At 48.9% G+C, this 15,943-nt stretch overlaps 1 protein-coding gene across 1 annotated transcript; it reads right to left on the bottom strand.

Moving 5' to 3' along the window:
- Positions 1 to 2,480: 2,480 nt before the first annotated feature.
- PRELID2 (PRELI domain containing 2) lies at positions 2,481 to 14,340 on the bottom strand. Its single transcript, XM_008948566.1, has 5 exons — positions 14,274 to 14,340; positions 12,269 to 12,342; positions 11,580 to 11,740; positions 7,733 to 7,838; positions 2,481 to 2,525 (listed from the first exon to the last, which is right to left on the bottom strand). The coding sequence occupies exons 1-5, from the start codon at positions 14,317 to 14,319 to the stop codon at positions 2,481 to 2,483; spliced, it is 432 nt and encodes a 143-aa protein (XP_008946814.1). The 5' UTR covers positions 14,320 to 14,340.
- Between the last annotated feature and the right edge of the window lie 1,603 nt (positions 14,341 to 15,943).

Here is a 15,943-nt window from a genome sequence, read left to right as displayed (position 1 = left end):
GGAGCTTGCTCAGTTTTTCAGTCTCTGTGCCTCGAGAGCAGTGTAACAAGTCACCGTCTCACAGACGGTCTGAGACAGGACATTAGATCTGGGCAGCTGATTTTCTGTATCTGAAAATAAATATTTATCCTCCTGGTGGGACCCAGGGACTCTGCCCACCCACCTGCCACCCAGAGCAGCTCGGGGCTGCCCGTGACCAGCGCCTGCTCCCGGGGACTGCGGGGACACCCCCCAGCAGCGGGTGACTGGAGCTCTGACACGGGGCAGGGCACTGGAAGATGTGCCAGGCACTGGAAGATGTGCCAGGCACCAGCTCCTGGCAGCTGTGAGTCTGAGGCTGCAGCAGGGTCGCTCCCCAGCCGTCCTCTGCCAGGCTGGGGCAGAGCTGAGCCCCGGGGGCTGGGCTGAGCTGGACCTGCCCACACAAACCACCCTGCTCCCAGGAGTAGCCTGAGCCCTCCTCTTCCTGGCACCCAGCTGTAAGCAGATGGGCAACTCAGGCTTTGAAGAAGAGACTGGATTTTATAGGATTTTCCTTATTTATAGATCACTTCTACTTTTGGAGTGGAGGAGGACCCAAATGCCTTCCTATCCTAGTTCCAAAATCCAGAGTGATGCAAGAATAAAAATACTAGTCCTAAAATTGTACATAGCAGTTCAAAGAGAATTAATTTGATCATTTCCTCGGGCACACAAAGCAGCAACTCAATAAAAACAAACAACACTAATGAATGCATTTAGTCCTGGCCATTACATTTCACAAATATTTACTGTTCAGTATTCAGAGTCCAAATTCACAAGAATCAGTTCACCACCAGAGTATGAAGGATGAAGGGAAGTGTTTTGTTCCACTGTGCCAGCGCAGGAGAGGGTCATTCTGGCAGGGCTCCCTCTGCATGGGCCTTGTCTGAGCCCTGCCCACAGGGTGACCACAGGCACGGCACATGGGCTGGGGGGTGCCAGCACCCAGGAGCTGGTGGGTGCTGCCACCCAGGAGCTGGCACCCAGGGGCTGTGCTGGGCACTCAGGGCTATGCTCACTTGGCGGCTCACCGCGTACTTCAGCCCACACAACGCTGACATGAGCAGGCCCCTAGCTCAAGGAACAGCCCCCCAAGAGTTTACATCACATCTGAGAAAATAAAACACCCTGAAAAACGCAGAGCCACTCGTTTTGCTTTAGGGCAAGCAAAGAACTGGTTCAAATCTCCACGAAGCACAAATGGGGCAATTTGTGAAGTGTGGTATTACCCTAACTCAGTACAGGCTATCAGAGATGGTTTGTGCTTATCTGAATTTTAAATGAAAAGATTAAAATAAAACTATCCTGATGGAGTGCATGGAACAAAAGGAGGAAGAGAGTACGAGATGCTCCTTGTCAGGAACTTTACTTGCATTAGGTAGTTCCCCTCCAGGTTTCTTTCCTTCTGTTCTGAAGCAATATGAGAGAGACACTTCCAGAAAGAATTCAAATACATGCAAAAGTGGTACCTAGGCTCATGCTGGCAGGGGTATAATAACCAAAGATTTCCAGCTCATCAATCAGAACTGAAGGAATGAGTGACTCACAGGGGGAACTGTGACCCTGCTCAGCTGCTGCAGAACGGAGCCTCTCCCCCAGCAGGGAGCTGTGGAACGGGCAGCACACGGGGTGCACCAACACCCCCTGGTGAGACACAAAGCACCCGCTGGCCTGGGACAGTGTCTGCATCACAGCAAGGGCTGGTTTGGTTTTGTTGCTCTATGTTCTGTGCCTGAATCCTCAGTCTCCAGAGCTCACAGCACCCAGCCACAGGACGCCCCTGTTTCCATGCTTACACTCGCTCCTCTGTGGTTTTCACCATCAACGTTCCCTTAAGCAGTAAGATTCCTTCATCTTTTGTAAAAGATTTGCAGTCTGTGGGTTCCTCTTCTTCTAGCTGTGCATATTAAATGCTCTTTCCTCAATAAAATGGTACCAGTAAAGTCCAGACAACGGCCATGGAATTCCAGAGGCATGATCGTGCTCCCAAGGAAGCTACACAAATACACTGTCTCCTGCAAAAGCAGAGAAGATAGGTTTTAGAAGAACATTTATTATTATTAGTAAATAGCCATTTGCTCTTGTTTTGAAGCTAATTTAAGAGTTGGCCAAGTCTTCCCTCCACAGATAACCCCTGAAGATACTACTTTTGAGTAAAAGTCCTTGCAACCAATAACTTATTTTACTAAGACTATCATGCTCATGATACATCAACAGAGAGATGAAGAAATACTGGCCAGAGAAGTCATTTTATCAACATAGTAGTCAGAAACCCTGGGACAGTATTAAGCCCAACACTGCAGTAGATCATTATTTTCCTTGAAAATTCCTCAAAAGTTGCAAGCAGACAAAACCCCCCATTTATTTGTAGAACTCTAAGGAGCACAATGTGCACTAGGTATCACAAACTCAGAACAGTAGATGGAGGTTGCACTTACAGCTGCCCTTTAACAGCACTATCACCCACACTGCTCCTCAAGAAGCGTCTCCATTATTTTAATGCCCTGGAAAAAAAGCACAGGGAAATGCCAGTTTTACACACAGCATAAGGACTGCAGAGGCATTGGAGAGGGCACCCCACAGCATACCAGTAAGGCCTTGGAACACCCAATAACAACTGTGCTGGTGCTGTGATCCCCCAGCAGCTCGGTGCAGGGACAACCCACCTCCCTCACCTGCCAGGGCTGCACGGAGCCCGGGCACTCAGGCCACACATTTTGTCCCAGTTCTGCCACTGCTTTGCCTGGCCCGAGCCACGTCTCACCCCTGCACCTTGGTACACCCCTCTTTGGAAGGGGAACACCATCACCTCTGTTTTCTCAAGAAAGTGGGTGTGTGAGGATGAAAGCTCCCCGCCAAAGCCAGGACAACCTTCTATTGTGAAGGAAAGCAAGACTGAAAGGAAGCAAAAAATGCCAGAGGAGCACGAGGCTGAATATTTCTTCTCTGGGAGTAAAGGAGGAGGAAGTACCAAGCCAGGAACCCTTAATTAAAGCACAATGTAAGTTGGATGCAGGGGTTGTTTGTGTGGGGGTCGCTGCAGACAAGCCCCAGGTGCTCCCCAGCTCTGCAGGGGCAAGCCCTGGACACACCCACTGCAGGCACCCATCTGAAACCCGGGCTGAGGCCTCGGCCAAGGGCCCTTCCCGTGCCAGCCCCACACCTCCTCTGCAGCCAGCTGCTTTGCCACTTGAAGTGAATTCAAGTTCAAGGTTCAGCACAAAGTGAGAGAGAAGCAGCTTCCTCTTTGCTGAGAAGCAAAACTTCAGATAAGAAAATCCACAACATCCCTCCCCCTCCCACTTTTTGGCTCTGTCTGTGCACTGGAATTGTAGTGGTTTGCCAGCCCCAGCTCTAACGTTTGGTCAGATTTTGTGGACTGAAGCAAGCTTGGAGCTTAGCTATAACCTGTCTGGGGCTCAGCCTTACCCTAGTGTGCTCTCTGTTTGTCAAGATAAAAGAAAAAGGATTTCTCAGTTTGAGTCACTGTGAGAGGAGGGAAAAAAAGACAATTACCTTTAACAAATAGGTCAAGAGAATTTCTAAAAAAAAAGCCAAGATATTTTATACCTGTGAAAACCAGTTCATCTTCCACACCTACTCTGTGCAGAAGGCAGTAAGCCAACTACCTGAGTCCATCAGTCTAAATGGGACATGCCACTGTTTACAGAGTGAAGCACTAATTGAGGCAAGGGAAGACTCCCAGGTTTGCCTAGGGAATTTAAAACTGTTACTTATTGAATCAATTATGTTCACAGTGTGACAACTGCTTTTTCTTTTATTTCCCCTCACTGCACTGCAGACTTTCAGGCAAAGTGGTGTTGAGCAAGAGACAGGGAATGAGAGGGGACTCCACTAAATGAATAAAATACAAAAGGGCAGGTACAAGTCATTACTCAGTAGCTTTTCAGCAAGGAACGACTAAATCAAAGCCTAATCAATATATTCCTTTCAACTAAAGTTCAAACACTTAAATCTCAGCCCCAGGAGATCAGGCTTAAAGGAGCTAAATTTACACTGCTTAGAGTGCAATGATGCACTTGAAATGCAGAACAAACATCGACTGCCCATTAAACTCTGCACCTCAGCAGCCACAGCTTGAAAGCTTCTCTGCTGGACAGGCCACAGAAGAGTCTGATTTTTCAGAGGCACTCTGCTCCTGTTAGAAGCCACACGTGGCTGCGTAGAGCCCTCCCTGGTGTCACAGCCAAGGTGTTGCTGGAAGGGAGGGGAGCCCAGCAGGCTCCCAGCTCAGAGCAGCTGCAGGAGACTCCTCCAGCACTGCCGCCTGCACGGCAGCCACTGCACTGCAGCCACAGGGGGTGACAGGGTCAGGAGGGACTGTGAAACAGCAGCCTGAGGAGCCTCCAGCACCACAGGCTCCCTGAGCAGCCTGCGTGTGTCTGGAGCACCTGCCAGCAGGCAGTGGGACAGGACAGGCAGGACACACCACGGGTAACACTCCCCACCCTCACCGAACGCCACCAGGCGCTAGCAGAGGTGAGGGGATGGACAGGGAAGGTCCAAGCAGCCTCTCTGAAGGTGAGGAAGGCAATGCACCTTGCAGGGCACTGCCTGCTCCACTGCCAGCACAGAAGCAGGGCAGCATTTTAACAGACTAGCAGAAAAGGTTGAGCTGTCTCTGAAAAAAGCACCTGATGCCTTTCAGTCTGTTTGTAACCATGACAAATCATTTTTCAGTTAAATATTTGTTATTTGAGCTCCGCTCTGTTGTTTAACAAACACTACATCCTGGACTTCCATTACCATCTCAAGTCAAGCAAAAGGAATTAAAAAAGAAACCAAGAAGTGAAAATGACAGAAATGTTACATGTAAGAAGCAAGGGATAAAACATTTACCAGCCTAAAACACCTACCAGCACAACAGAAGTTTCTTTCTACAAACACTCCTTTAGAGTGTGGCCTTAAAATCCCTGCTCTGTCATCTGCAAGGCTTCACACTGGCACAGAGCCTCATAACTTAGACATGCACAAACTAATTAGTGCACTTTTGAAACAGCTTTTAAAAACACACACACACAGAGGCTGACTTTAGGGGCCACCACTACTGCTCCTGGGCTGGAAACTTCTCCCAGACCTTGCCTGCAGCCTACAGAGGATCCTTTTCCTCGAGGGAAGCCAGGCTCTCACCAACAGACCCAGAACAGGCTGTGCTGATCACTGGGATTTACCAGCACTTCTTTTGAATTATTCAGGAGGAAAGTTTTATTGGCAATAATGTGGGTGCACATCACTCATTAACACCTTTTTTGAAAACGTTAAGAAAAAAAAATCATAAATGCTGCAATTTCCACCCAAATGCACTATGACTTTTACAAACAAAAGCAGGGCAGAAGAATTTTATCACCTTTATTTTTGTTCAGAGCTGGGACAAAGTAAGAGAAATGTGACAAATATGAAGAGCCACGAAATGTCACTGTTGTTCTGCTAGGTATTAAAAAAAAACCTACCCACAGAATAGGCTCACATCTCAGTTACAAAAATAGTGAATTAAAAGATCAGTGCCTTTAGTGTTCATGAATAGTTTTGTGAATAGTAAATTATTCTGCTCTTTCTATAAAGATATTTAATATTGACTGTGTGAATATATAAGCTGTACTGTAGTCACTCACCAAATGCAATATTCCTGCAGTGTTTCCTCCTGCTCTCCAGGGAGCTCATCCCCTCCTCAGCTTCCCTGGTCCCCACACCCTGTGGCCTCCCACGGCTGCCTTCCCCCTTATCTCACCCGAGCCTCTCCACACGGATGATGGAGGAGGATCAAGGAGATAAAGCAGGAGCCATGGTTTGCCTTTGAAAGCAACATCCTGATGTATTCCCAGCAGTGGCAGCAGGGGCAGGAGCAGCAATGCCTTTTGCTCAGGCCGCTAGCAAGGCTGCAGATCAGGCACTGGGAGATAAGAAGCAAATGGAAGCCTGGAGAACATTTATCAAGCGTTGTCATTCATGCAATATGTATTTTCAAACTTTAAGCACCATCTTTGTACTGCCATTGATTACTTTTGGGTAAAATGTGCCTTAAAACTCCTCTAGCCACAGAAGGAACCCTATCTGACAACTTGGAAGAAATGAAATGCATAGATAGAGCTGCTGCCTTCGGGAGACGGATGCTTAGGAGGCAAAGCCCAGGCAAGACACTACATTGATACCAGATCTGGTGTGCCTCTATTTTTCTTTTTCACAGATCTGCAGACATAGCCAAAATTGCTGAAGGATTTCTAGTGCAGCACTGGAGTGAGCTGCCTTGCCTTACCCACCAGCTCTGTGCTGCCCTAAGCCGGCCGGGCGCGTTCCGCTGCCCACGGCCACTGCTGACACCAGCAGAGCTGTCGGCCTCGGGCTCTTCTCCTTCCAAAGCCACAGCAAAGAGATCTTACAGTTATCAGGAATAAGCAAATGAATCAACAGCCATGCTGCCTGAAAGACATTTCCATCTACAGCTCTTGGGGCACGGATTTAAAACCAGCCTCTGAAGCACAAGGGAGAGGTTGGGGCTGTCAGCCCCTGTGCCAGCCAAGAGTGTCCGAAGGGGCTGCAACACCCGCTGACTCCAGCAGAAGAAAAGACAGAACACTGCTACAGCCACTTAAAAAACAAACAAACCAAAACTCCAACAGGACAGAGCACCTGGTTCCCATGAATAATTAAAGGATAGTGTAAGTCAGGATCTGAACTGCAGACATCTGAGTGCATCTGAAACACAAATTCCTTCACTAGGTAACTAAAAAATCACAAATAATGGTAAAGCCAAGTTCAGTATATTCCTGCAGTCGATAAGATTCGTGAGCCCAGCCAGGACAATGCCATGTTTTCAGGCACATATGTCTGCTTCCATTCATATGGGACAAGATACAAACTGGAAAGGGGAAAAAAATGGGGGAAAAAAACCAAGCAACAGCCCCCTTTTAGTTTCTCATTAAAAAGGTTTAACTAAATATTCCTTCCTTCTCCTTCTCGTTCCTTTCTCAGCAGGTATAAATCCTAAGCAGTGTGCCCAGCACAGCCTGAAGCCCCACACCTCTCCCAGGCACACACTGCAGAGCACAGGGCTCAGGGGAGGCTCCTTCAGCCCGGGCTCAGCCGAGAGCCCAGCGGCCTTTGAGCACGGGCTCCTGGGGACACTCTGCTGGGTCACTGGGTCACTTTTATTCCCCTTCAGAATTCATACTGAAAGAAAGAACTTGTGAAGTACCCAGAACTGCTACAGGGAGGTTGACTGTGGCTACTGTAAATACATCAAGCTGCCAAAAAAAAACCCCTAACATTACTGGAGAAAAATGCCCGACAGGATACAAACTCACGTTGACTACCTTTGACTATTTCAGTGCAAAGGTGCTATAGAACTGCAAATTATTATTACAGCATTAGCTGGCACAATGAGGCATTAGGAAGAAGAACTGTTTCAATGCCTGGGGGAAATCAGGAATAAGAATGAATTACAGAAACTGATACAGTCATACACACCATGTTTAAAATGTATTTGAAATAAAACTATTACCGTAATAAAACTGAATCCATTTTTGTTCTGCTTATTCTTGCTAGACAAAAGAAAAGGTCAAACGATTTTTCAACAATTAAAAGATGTGAAGAATCCAGACTTAAAACATCAATTAATTTTGAGCCCAGATTGGTGACTTGAAAAAGGTTAGAACATAATTCAGGGAAGAAATTCAAGCAGAAAATGACTTACCTTCTTCACGCCTTGTTTTAAAAATGATTGAGCAAAAGCTTCTAACACAAAGTTGAGGAAGCCTGCCCCAGTAACTGATATTCTGCCTTTTTGTGTGAAGTCTGTCCTAGAAAGAGAAACAAAACACTCTTAATTTCTGTCTACTTAGTAAACATTGAGTGCAAACTCTATGTTAGAAAGATAGCGTCTGGTACCCAAGTAAGGGATTCCTCTCTGACATTCACACACTTTGTATGACAACCTGCCAGGCAAATGTAAGGAGATACAGGGACAGCAGTGTAACAAGAGGTGTGCACCAGCACCACCCTGCAGCTGGACCCTGCTTCAGGCAGGACACACGCTCACAGGAGAGGCCTGAGCAGCAGAGACAGACACAGCAGCCGTCCCCAGAACGGGGAAAGCCAAGTGCAGACCCCGTGAACTACACCTGTACAACTCCAGGGAATCCCCAGGACACCACCCCACCCAAGCTAGTCAGAGAGGTGTAGCAGTGAGGAGAGGACACCCCACTTCTCCCCAACAGCACCCACACACCCCAGCACCACTGATACCCTCGGTGGGCCATGACCATTGTTTCTGTGCCATGCTGTAAGAAGACAAACGTGTGGAGCTCAAGTGAAGGAGCTGGAGAGTGTGAGAAGTTCCCCCCAGCCACAGGACAGATGTCAGCAGTAAAAATCCACCACTCCACTCAGCTGCTCAGGTTGGGATTTTATTTATTCATTTTGCAGTTTCACCATTGTAGAGGGAAAAAAAGGGAGGCTCAAGGAAAATATTGACCTCGGATTGATTTCCGTAGCGCGCAGCCGGCACTGCCGCACGGTTACAGCCCAGTCACAGGCAGGACTCTATTAATGAGATCCAGCTACTAAATTATTGACTAGTTAAGCACGGCAAATTTGGTCTAATTGTTTTCATGATGGGAGCTTAATTAAAGTGTCTTTAGTATAAAAAGTCTCACAATATTCTTGTTCAGATAGCGTCAAGGAGAGCTTCCAAAGCTCCTATGGCTTTCAAAACTAAATTAAAAGTCACATCCAATGCAGGGCTCTTCAGAAGAGGGAGCTTTTGTATGGGAGATCTTCTTTGTTCCCATCTCCAGCTGATGAGCACTGCTCGTGTGTCACCTGCATCTCTCCACACCAGGGAGACATCTTCTCACCCTGCACCCACCGTGCTGCGAGACACCGCGGCCCCCTCGGGCTGCGTGGAATGAGGGAAGTGCTGGGGAGTGAAAGGAATCTGATGGCAATTGAGGGATGCAGAATGAGAAAGCAAAGAAATGCCTTCCCCTCCTGGCAGGGAGGGGGAAAGCAGTCAAAAACAGGGGTATGGCAAAGACACCAGAGACAAAACCCAAGCTACACAGAGACTCTGCTGTGGACAGACAGCTGTAACCTGCCAGCACACAACTTCAGCATAAATTGAGGGAAGTGCTGGGGAGTGAAAGGAATCTGATGGCAATTGAGGGATGCAGAATGAGAAAGCAAAGAAATGCCTTCCCCTCCTGGCAGGGAGGGGGAAAGCAGTCAAAAACAGGGGTATGGCAAAGGACACCAGAGACAAAACCCAAGCTCCACAGAGACTCTGCTGTGGACAGCCAGCTGTAACCTGCCCAGACACATGGAAATCTGCCAGCACACAACTTTAGCATAAATCCAGGCAGTTATGGGGCAGTTTTGCCACTGAGTTTCCCCTTCGGTTTGGCACTGTGCACAGACAGCTCTTCCCAGAGCCCTCCCTGGCACCACAGGCACTGCCCAGCTCAGCTGGCTGCAAAGCCAGCCCGTGCTCTGCGTAGGTAACACACCTCTGGGGAGAGCACAAGCTTCCCCTAGAAACTGTCCCTCACTCCAGCCCATCTGCACGTCAGTGGAGGGGAGCAGCTGACAAGATGCAGGCTGGTTTGAGGCACCAGCAGAGAAAGCTGTGAGTCCAGTTTAGTTTAAACTAAAAGAGGGAGATTCAGACTAGAGAGAAGGAAGAAAGTTTTTACAGTGAGGGTGGTGAGCCCCTGTCCCAGGCTGCCCAGAGAGGTGGTCGCTGCCCCATCCCTGGAACCATCCCAGGGGAGGTTGGCCAGGGCTCTGAGCACCCTGCTCTAGCTGCAGATGTCCCTGTCCCTGCAGGGGGTTGGACTAGGTGACCTTAGAAGGTCCCTCCCAACCCACACCAGTCTGAGATTGTGATTCTAAAGCACAGGTGCTTTCTGGCCTCTGAACATACAGATATGCTCATCATGACTTTTTCAATGGCTTATCATTTATTTATGATAATGTTTGTTTGCTACTATATCTTTTCAGACATTTATATGCTCTGCTTGGGAGCACCCACATTAATTCACTTTGCAAGAATATGCAGCAGTTGGCACCACTGTGTTTGCATTTATTTAGGCCAAAATAACCACCTGATGTCAAGAGGAAGAACTACACTGTGGTTCAATTGACTATCTGGGACTAAGCAAGCATCACTTCAGTTGCCCCAGTTCCATCAGGGACATCAGGAAGGTCACAGTCTCCCAGTCTCCCTTCCCTGGTTTGTGGTTCTCCAGCTGAAAATAAAGGATGTAACTGCCAGTCTCAGTCTGGGTAGATGAATCCACTCCTATGGAAGAGGTTCTGCTGAACGCCTCAGCCACCAGTCCCACCACAGTTTGAGCTTCCACAGCACTCTGGTGTACAGAGCAGCCGGGCTGCAGTCACTTGGCCTGAGGGGGCAGACACAGTCTGGATTCCCACCAGCCCCATCCCACCACTCGTGCCCAGGACACTGAGCTCGGGCAGGCTCACACACCTGCAGCAGCAGCAGCACACTGGGGACAGGGTCCTTCCTAACCTGGCACTGAAAAGCCTTGAAAACAAGGCATGGGCGACCAGCTGCAGTAGTTAAAGAGCTTCTACACCAACAGGACCAACATCAGTGCAACTCTGATGCAGAGGAAGCCTCAGTTAAGGACAGAGGGTCCCAGCAAACTTTTTAGAAAAAAACAAGTTTAAAAAGCCAGAGGAACGTGCCCTCAATATCCCAGCATGGGGCTTTCAAAAACACCTAAATCACAAGGATTTTAATTTCTTCTGAAGTTGGTGATTCCTTCCTTCAATATCCTTAGACCTTCTGAAATCACAAGGACCTTGCTGTACAGCCCTGCCACACTTCCCAGGGAACATCACAAGGCAAAAGCAAGGATTAATTACAAGGGACTCTAGAACAAAGCAAGAATTAATGGGACTGACATCAAGTGGAAATAAATCTTTCTTAAAAGCAGTCCCACATATCACACACCTGCTCATTTCCATGCTACAGAATCAGAAATTCCACTGCAATCCTGCTGTAAACGTGCACAAAGCCACCCCCAGGCTCCACGCTGCAGGAACACAAGGGTGTGCTCTCCCAGGAAGGCCCCACAGCAGCTTACACCCCCGGGCACAGCGGGCCAGACAGCAGGGAAGGAAAACTGTTTGGGAACAAGTATGCACCATGCCAATGGCTGGCAAGCAGGAGGGAGCTGATAATTTTAAACTGCTGTCCAAGCATCTGTTGGTAGCTGCAAGAGCCAAAGCAACGCTCTGGCTGCGCCTGCTGTGCAGGAGCAGTGGGGCAGCCTTCCATGGCTGCAGAGCAGCACACAGAAAATTAATTTCCAGCTCCTATTTGTGCTCTGGCCAGAGAGCCTAATCTCGTGTGTGAACAAGCCAGAGGAAAGCCACAGGACACCTACAGCTGCTGCTTCAAATGCACTTGAGACATAAAGAAATTTATTATTCAGACCCCCCTGATTCCAAGCATTCAGAAGGCAACAGAAAGCCCATTCTGAGGGCCACTGCTGCAGCCAGAGGCCAGCACTCACCAGCCAGGATTCTCCAGGCTCTCTCTGAAGACGGACTCCTCGCTCAGAGACGCGTACTCTGTCCACGTGAGACAGTGAGTTCTCATAGCCATGTTTCTTTTCTGCATATTCAGCCAGGATTCCTCTTCCAAGTAGATGTCAGGCACTTTTAAGATACTGACCTGGGAAACAGATTTACAGGGTTTTTAAAAAAAAATAAAAAAAATCAAAGTGTGGTATCACTTCTCAGTATATTGAAAGTGTTACTAGGCTCAGAGGATAAGACTGAGGATCTGGGAGGAGGACACAGCAGCTGTGGTCAGCCCAAATAAGAACATTCAACATCCCCAGCAGCTCCTGAAGGCCATGCAAACACTCCAAGGTCCTGTCGGGGTGGGGGAATGGCTGTACTCCCACCGTGGCCCAGGTAACATTTTAAAACAGCTTCACTTTTTCCAGGTATAAAAATTAAAAGCCTGTCACTGGGTGTAAATCCACCACCACCAGCTACATCTCTGTGTGCTCAAAGCTGCAAGTTTGTTCAAGATAAATACAAAATTAGTTCCTAGATAATTCTTTTTCTCTTCTCTTTAAAATTAACTTTTCTCATTTAGACAAAAATCATTAGGAAGTGTGATCCTTACAAACAAGACAAACCACAGTGAAGCATCAAGGTTTCACAACTTAACTGGACTTCTCCAAGCAGTTACCTTTCTCAAAATTTCAGGAATTACATTCTGGCACGTTGCAATTCTCCTCCTGTAAATAATCCCTGTAGATGAATCTGATAAGAGAAAATCAGAAGGAAGGAGTTACAGCAGCAAATATTGCTATTTTTTTTAAATGAAACCAAAGTACTTGGAAGACTTCATAGCACAGCAAAAGTTCAAGCAGGGATGCTGCTAAATTAACAGAGCACTGAGGGGGTGGGTTTCAGTTGTTTGTTTGGGTTTTTTTAAGACCAACCCAGCACTTCTGCTGCTTTGCCAGACAGAGGGCTGTAACTAAGAGTGCTACAGGCACAGGAGGAGGGCATCTGCATCCATCACTGCAGCCCAGGCCCCCCCTGGCCAGTGTGCTCCAGACCCTTTACTGGTTTATACTGGGGCTGCTGGGTCGTGAAGCCCTGCAGGCAGAGCCAGTGCCAGACCCTGTGGGTGCACACAGGACTCGTCCCACAGCCCGGCCAGGACCCACTGGAGAACCTGCCCCAGTGGCACTGGGTGGCTGATGACCAGGCTGAGGGGAGAGCTCGGGTGACTGAGCTACCAGACCAACATGCAGGCTTCAGCTTTAGCTGGTTTCTGTCCCACCCCAGCTGATGCTCTCAGGCTCCTTCTCTGGGCAAGCACACTGTGTATGAGATTTGCAGAACAGGCCTGTCTCATCACACATTCATTTTTGTATTGAGTGGACCCAGTGACAAGGACAAAACCGTCTATTAGGAAACAAATTACAGTTACTTAGGATCTCCAAAAAATGGCTGGCTTCTAGAATCACTTTGCCTTTTAATATTTAATGACCCAGATAAGAACAGAATGGTACTGAGCAGGAATCCAACTGGCAGGCAGCCCAGGCTGGAGACTTCTCCAGGATGAAAGAGTACCTTCTGACCAGGCACATTTGGTGGGATCTGAGAAATGAAAACTTCATGGGGTTTGGTTTGCAGAACTCCAACAAACATGTCACATTAATAACACGCCACATCTCTACACCACAGAGAGCAGAAAGCATCTGCTGTGAGAGTACAAAGCTTTGAAACCCCTACAAGGGCTGGGGACTCCACCACTGCCCTGGGCAGCCTGGCACAGCCCTGGGCAACCCTTCCAGGGAAGAAGTTTTTCCTAATACCCAGACTAGCCCTCTCCTGGTAAAAGCTCTCATTTCATCCCAAATGACTGATGGTAGCTCTCCTATCAGGAAGAATGGTGATTATTTCCACACAGAGCCCCACAGTACATGTTCCCCATAGCTGTTTAAGACCTCTCCATGCCAGCACATTACTCCAAGTGCCCAACCATGAGCATTTCCTGCAAGCTCAGCAACTGGAAAACCAAAATCCCTGTGGCAGCAGCAGGCCTGGTCTGACAGCTGCGCTCTGATGCCAGCAGATGAGCAGATTTATCTTCCTGTCAATACGACTGGGAAATGGTAACATCTATTTTTTGGTATTTGAGGAATTCTGAGCGACTGACAGATGGAAGACCTGCGCTCGCTTTCTGACTGCCAGCACCCTGCAAGGCCACCACAGGAGCCTCTGATTCCTGGAACTACCTCCTCCTGTGGGGGGTGTGACAGCAAGAGACCCCTCTGAAGGCAGGATCATGAAAGCCACGGAGGGCGATGCCTGCGGAGCGCCCGAGGCTCGATCCCTCCCCTGCCTCCCCCCAGGGCCTCACTCTGATCTGGAGAGCGCTGCCGATGGAGAGCATCCCAGAAACACCAAGGAAACACACAACAAAAGAACGTGCTACAGAGGAATCACCATAACGTGTCTAACGCCCTCAGAATAAGCTGAAAATTCAAGTACTCAGTGCAGATAGAGCACACGCTTTAGGGGTGTGTAGGATTTTCCTGGTCTCGCTTACACCACGTCCAGCACCCAGGTATCCCAGGCGTGTCTGCAGTGCCCAGCTACTGAAATACAACTATTACACAATTTTAAAGGTTATAAAAAATGTTAATCAGCTGTGTAAAAGAGGTCAGACAGCTTACCTGTCTTTTCTTCCACTGTTTCTACAGCCATGACATGCTTCTCCATGGGACTGGGATACTGCGATAAAAATGCACAGGGTAAAGATCACCACTTGTCATGGGGTGACAGAAAATGCCCAGCTGCCTCTTGGCACGGCAGGAGCAGCTCCACAGCTTCCCTCCACAGCTGCTGGCAGCTGCTGCCCCTTCGGAGGGCAGCGTGGGGCTGGCCTGGTGAGAGGATGTGCTCTCCTGCGTGGGGCTGGCCCGTGGCAAGGGCAGGGCACTGCCACTGCCCACTCCTGCCCGGGCCAACCTCCTTCTCCTCAGGCTGGGCAGAGGCGTCACTTCAAGGCTGGAGGAAAAGAGATTCTCGCTCCAAGACCCCCACTGAAAATAAATGATGCCAAAATCGTACAGCTTGCCTGAAGGGCAACATCCTACATAAGGAATGTACGCCCCAGGACAGGACTTCTAAGGATGAATAGTCTATTTTGGAACTCCTCTGGCTAGAAGTGAGACACAAAAGGCTACAAGGACCTTACTCTCCATCGCAAAAAGCAATCAACATCCACCTGAATAATGAACCCTAGCTTGTAAAGCACAAGACAATTTACTGAACTAAAACAATACTCAAACATTACTGTACGTTCCATGGGAACACAAAAGCCACACTGAAGAAATACTGACCACCAGACTGACATGAAGCAAAATACGAAGCTTTAGGAAAGGTGGGGAAATTACATTTTAAGGCCAACTCAGCTGAGGAAACAATTGTACTGTGCAGCAATCGGCACAGCACAATTCTGATACAAAAGAAATCTTGGGTTCTAAGCTAAAAAAGCTAAAACACCTCCAGAACAGGCTGTTCTATAACCCAGCTCTACTATTTTTTTTTCTTACTGCAGAATAAAAGTTGATTTTAAAAGTGCAAGGTTTCCAAGTCTTCCCTACAGAAACTGGAGGCTTCTGCAGGCCGTGCTGCTCTGAACTGGCAGCACTGGCACAATGACATTGCCCATGTAACTTACACTCCATGAGGCCCAATGGTGTGAAACAAAGAGCCATTTACATAGATCTTTCACTAAATAGCAGGCTCAACCACCCCAGTATTTAAACAGAAACAGACTCAATTTCCTAACAGCACAGTAAAAGAAAGAGCATTGCAAGCCTACAGGCAGGTGCAGTGCCTGGGAGCCTCCAACAGCCCCAGAAACGGTGTCTGCAGCCAGGCACAGCCCCACACAGCTCCTGTTCCTGGGGACAGCAGAGCCAGCACCACGGGAGCCATCCCAGCCTGGCTGCTCTTCCAGCCCTCCAGGAACTCAGCCCCGAACCCTCCTGCCCGGCACCAGAGGCACAGGAGGCCCATCCCTGCACCAAGGGCTCCCGCTAGCCCAAGGGCTCCAGCCCTGCCCTGCAGTCTGCCTGTCTGGGAGCACAGAGCCAAGCTGGCCCGTGTCACCCCAGAGCCAGCACCACGGGAGCCATCCCAGCCTGGCTGCTCTTCCAGCCCTCCAGGAACTCAGCCCCGAACCCTCCTGCCCGGCACCAGAGGCACAGGAGGCCCATCCCTGCACCAAGGGCTCCCGCTAGCCCAAGGGCTCCAGCCCTGCCCTGCAGTCTGCCTGTCTGGGAGCACAGAGCCAAGCTGGCCCGTGTCACCCCTCTGCTCAGCAGGGCACGGGCAG

Source organism: Merops nubicus, unplaced genomic scaffold (assembly GCF_000691845.1).
Source record: "Merops nubicus isolate BGI_N331 unplaced genomic scaffold, ASM69184v1 scaffold7391, whole genome shotgun sequence".
NCBI classification, from domain to species: domain Eukaryota; kingdom Metazoa; phylum Chordata; class Aves; order Coraciiformes; family Meropidae; genus Merops; species Merops nubicus.
This window is presented reverse-complemented; position numbering and strand designations above follow the sequence as displayed.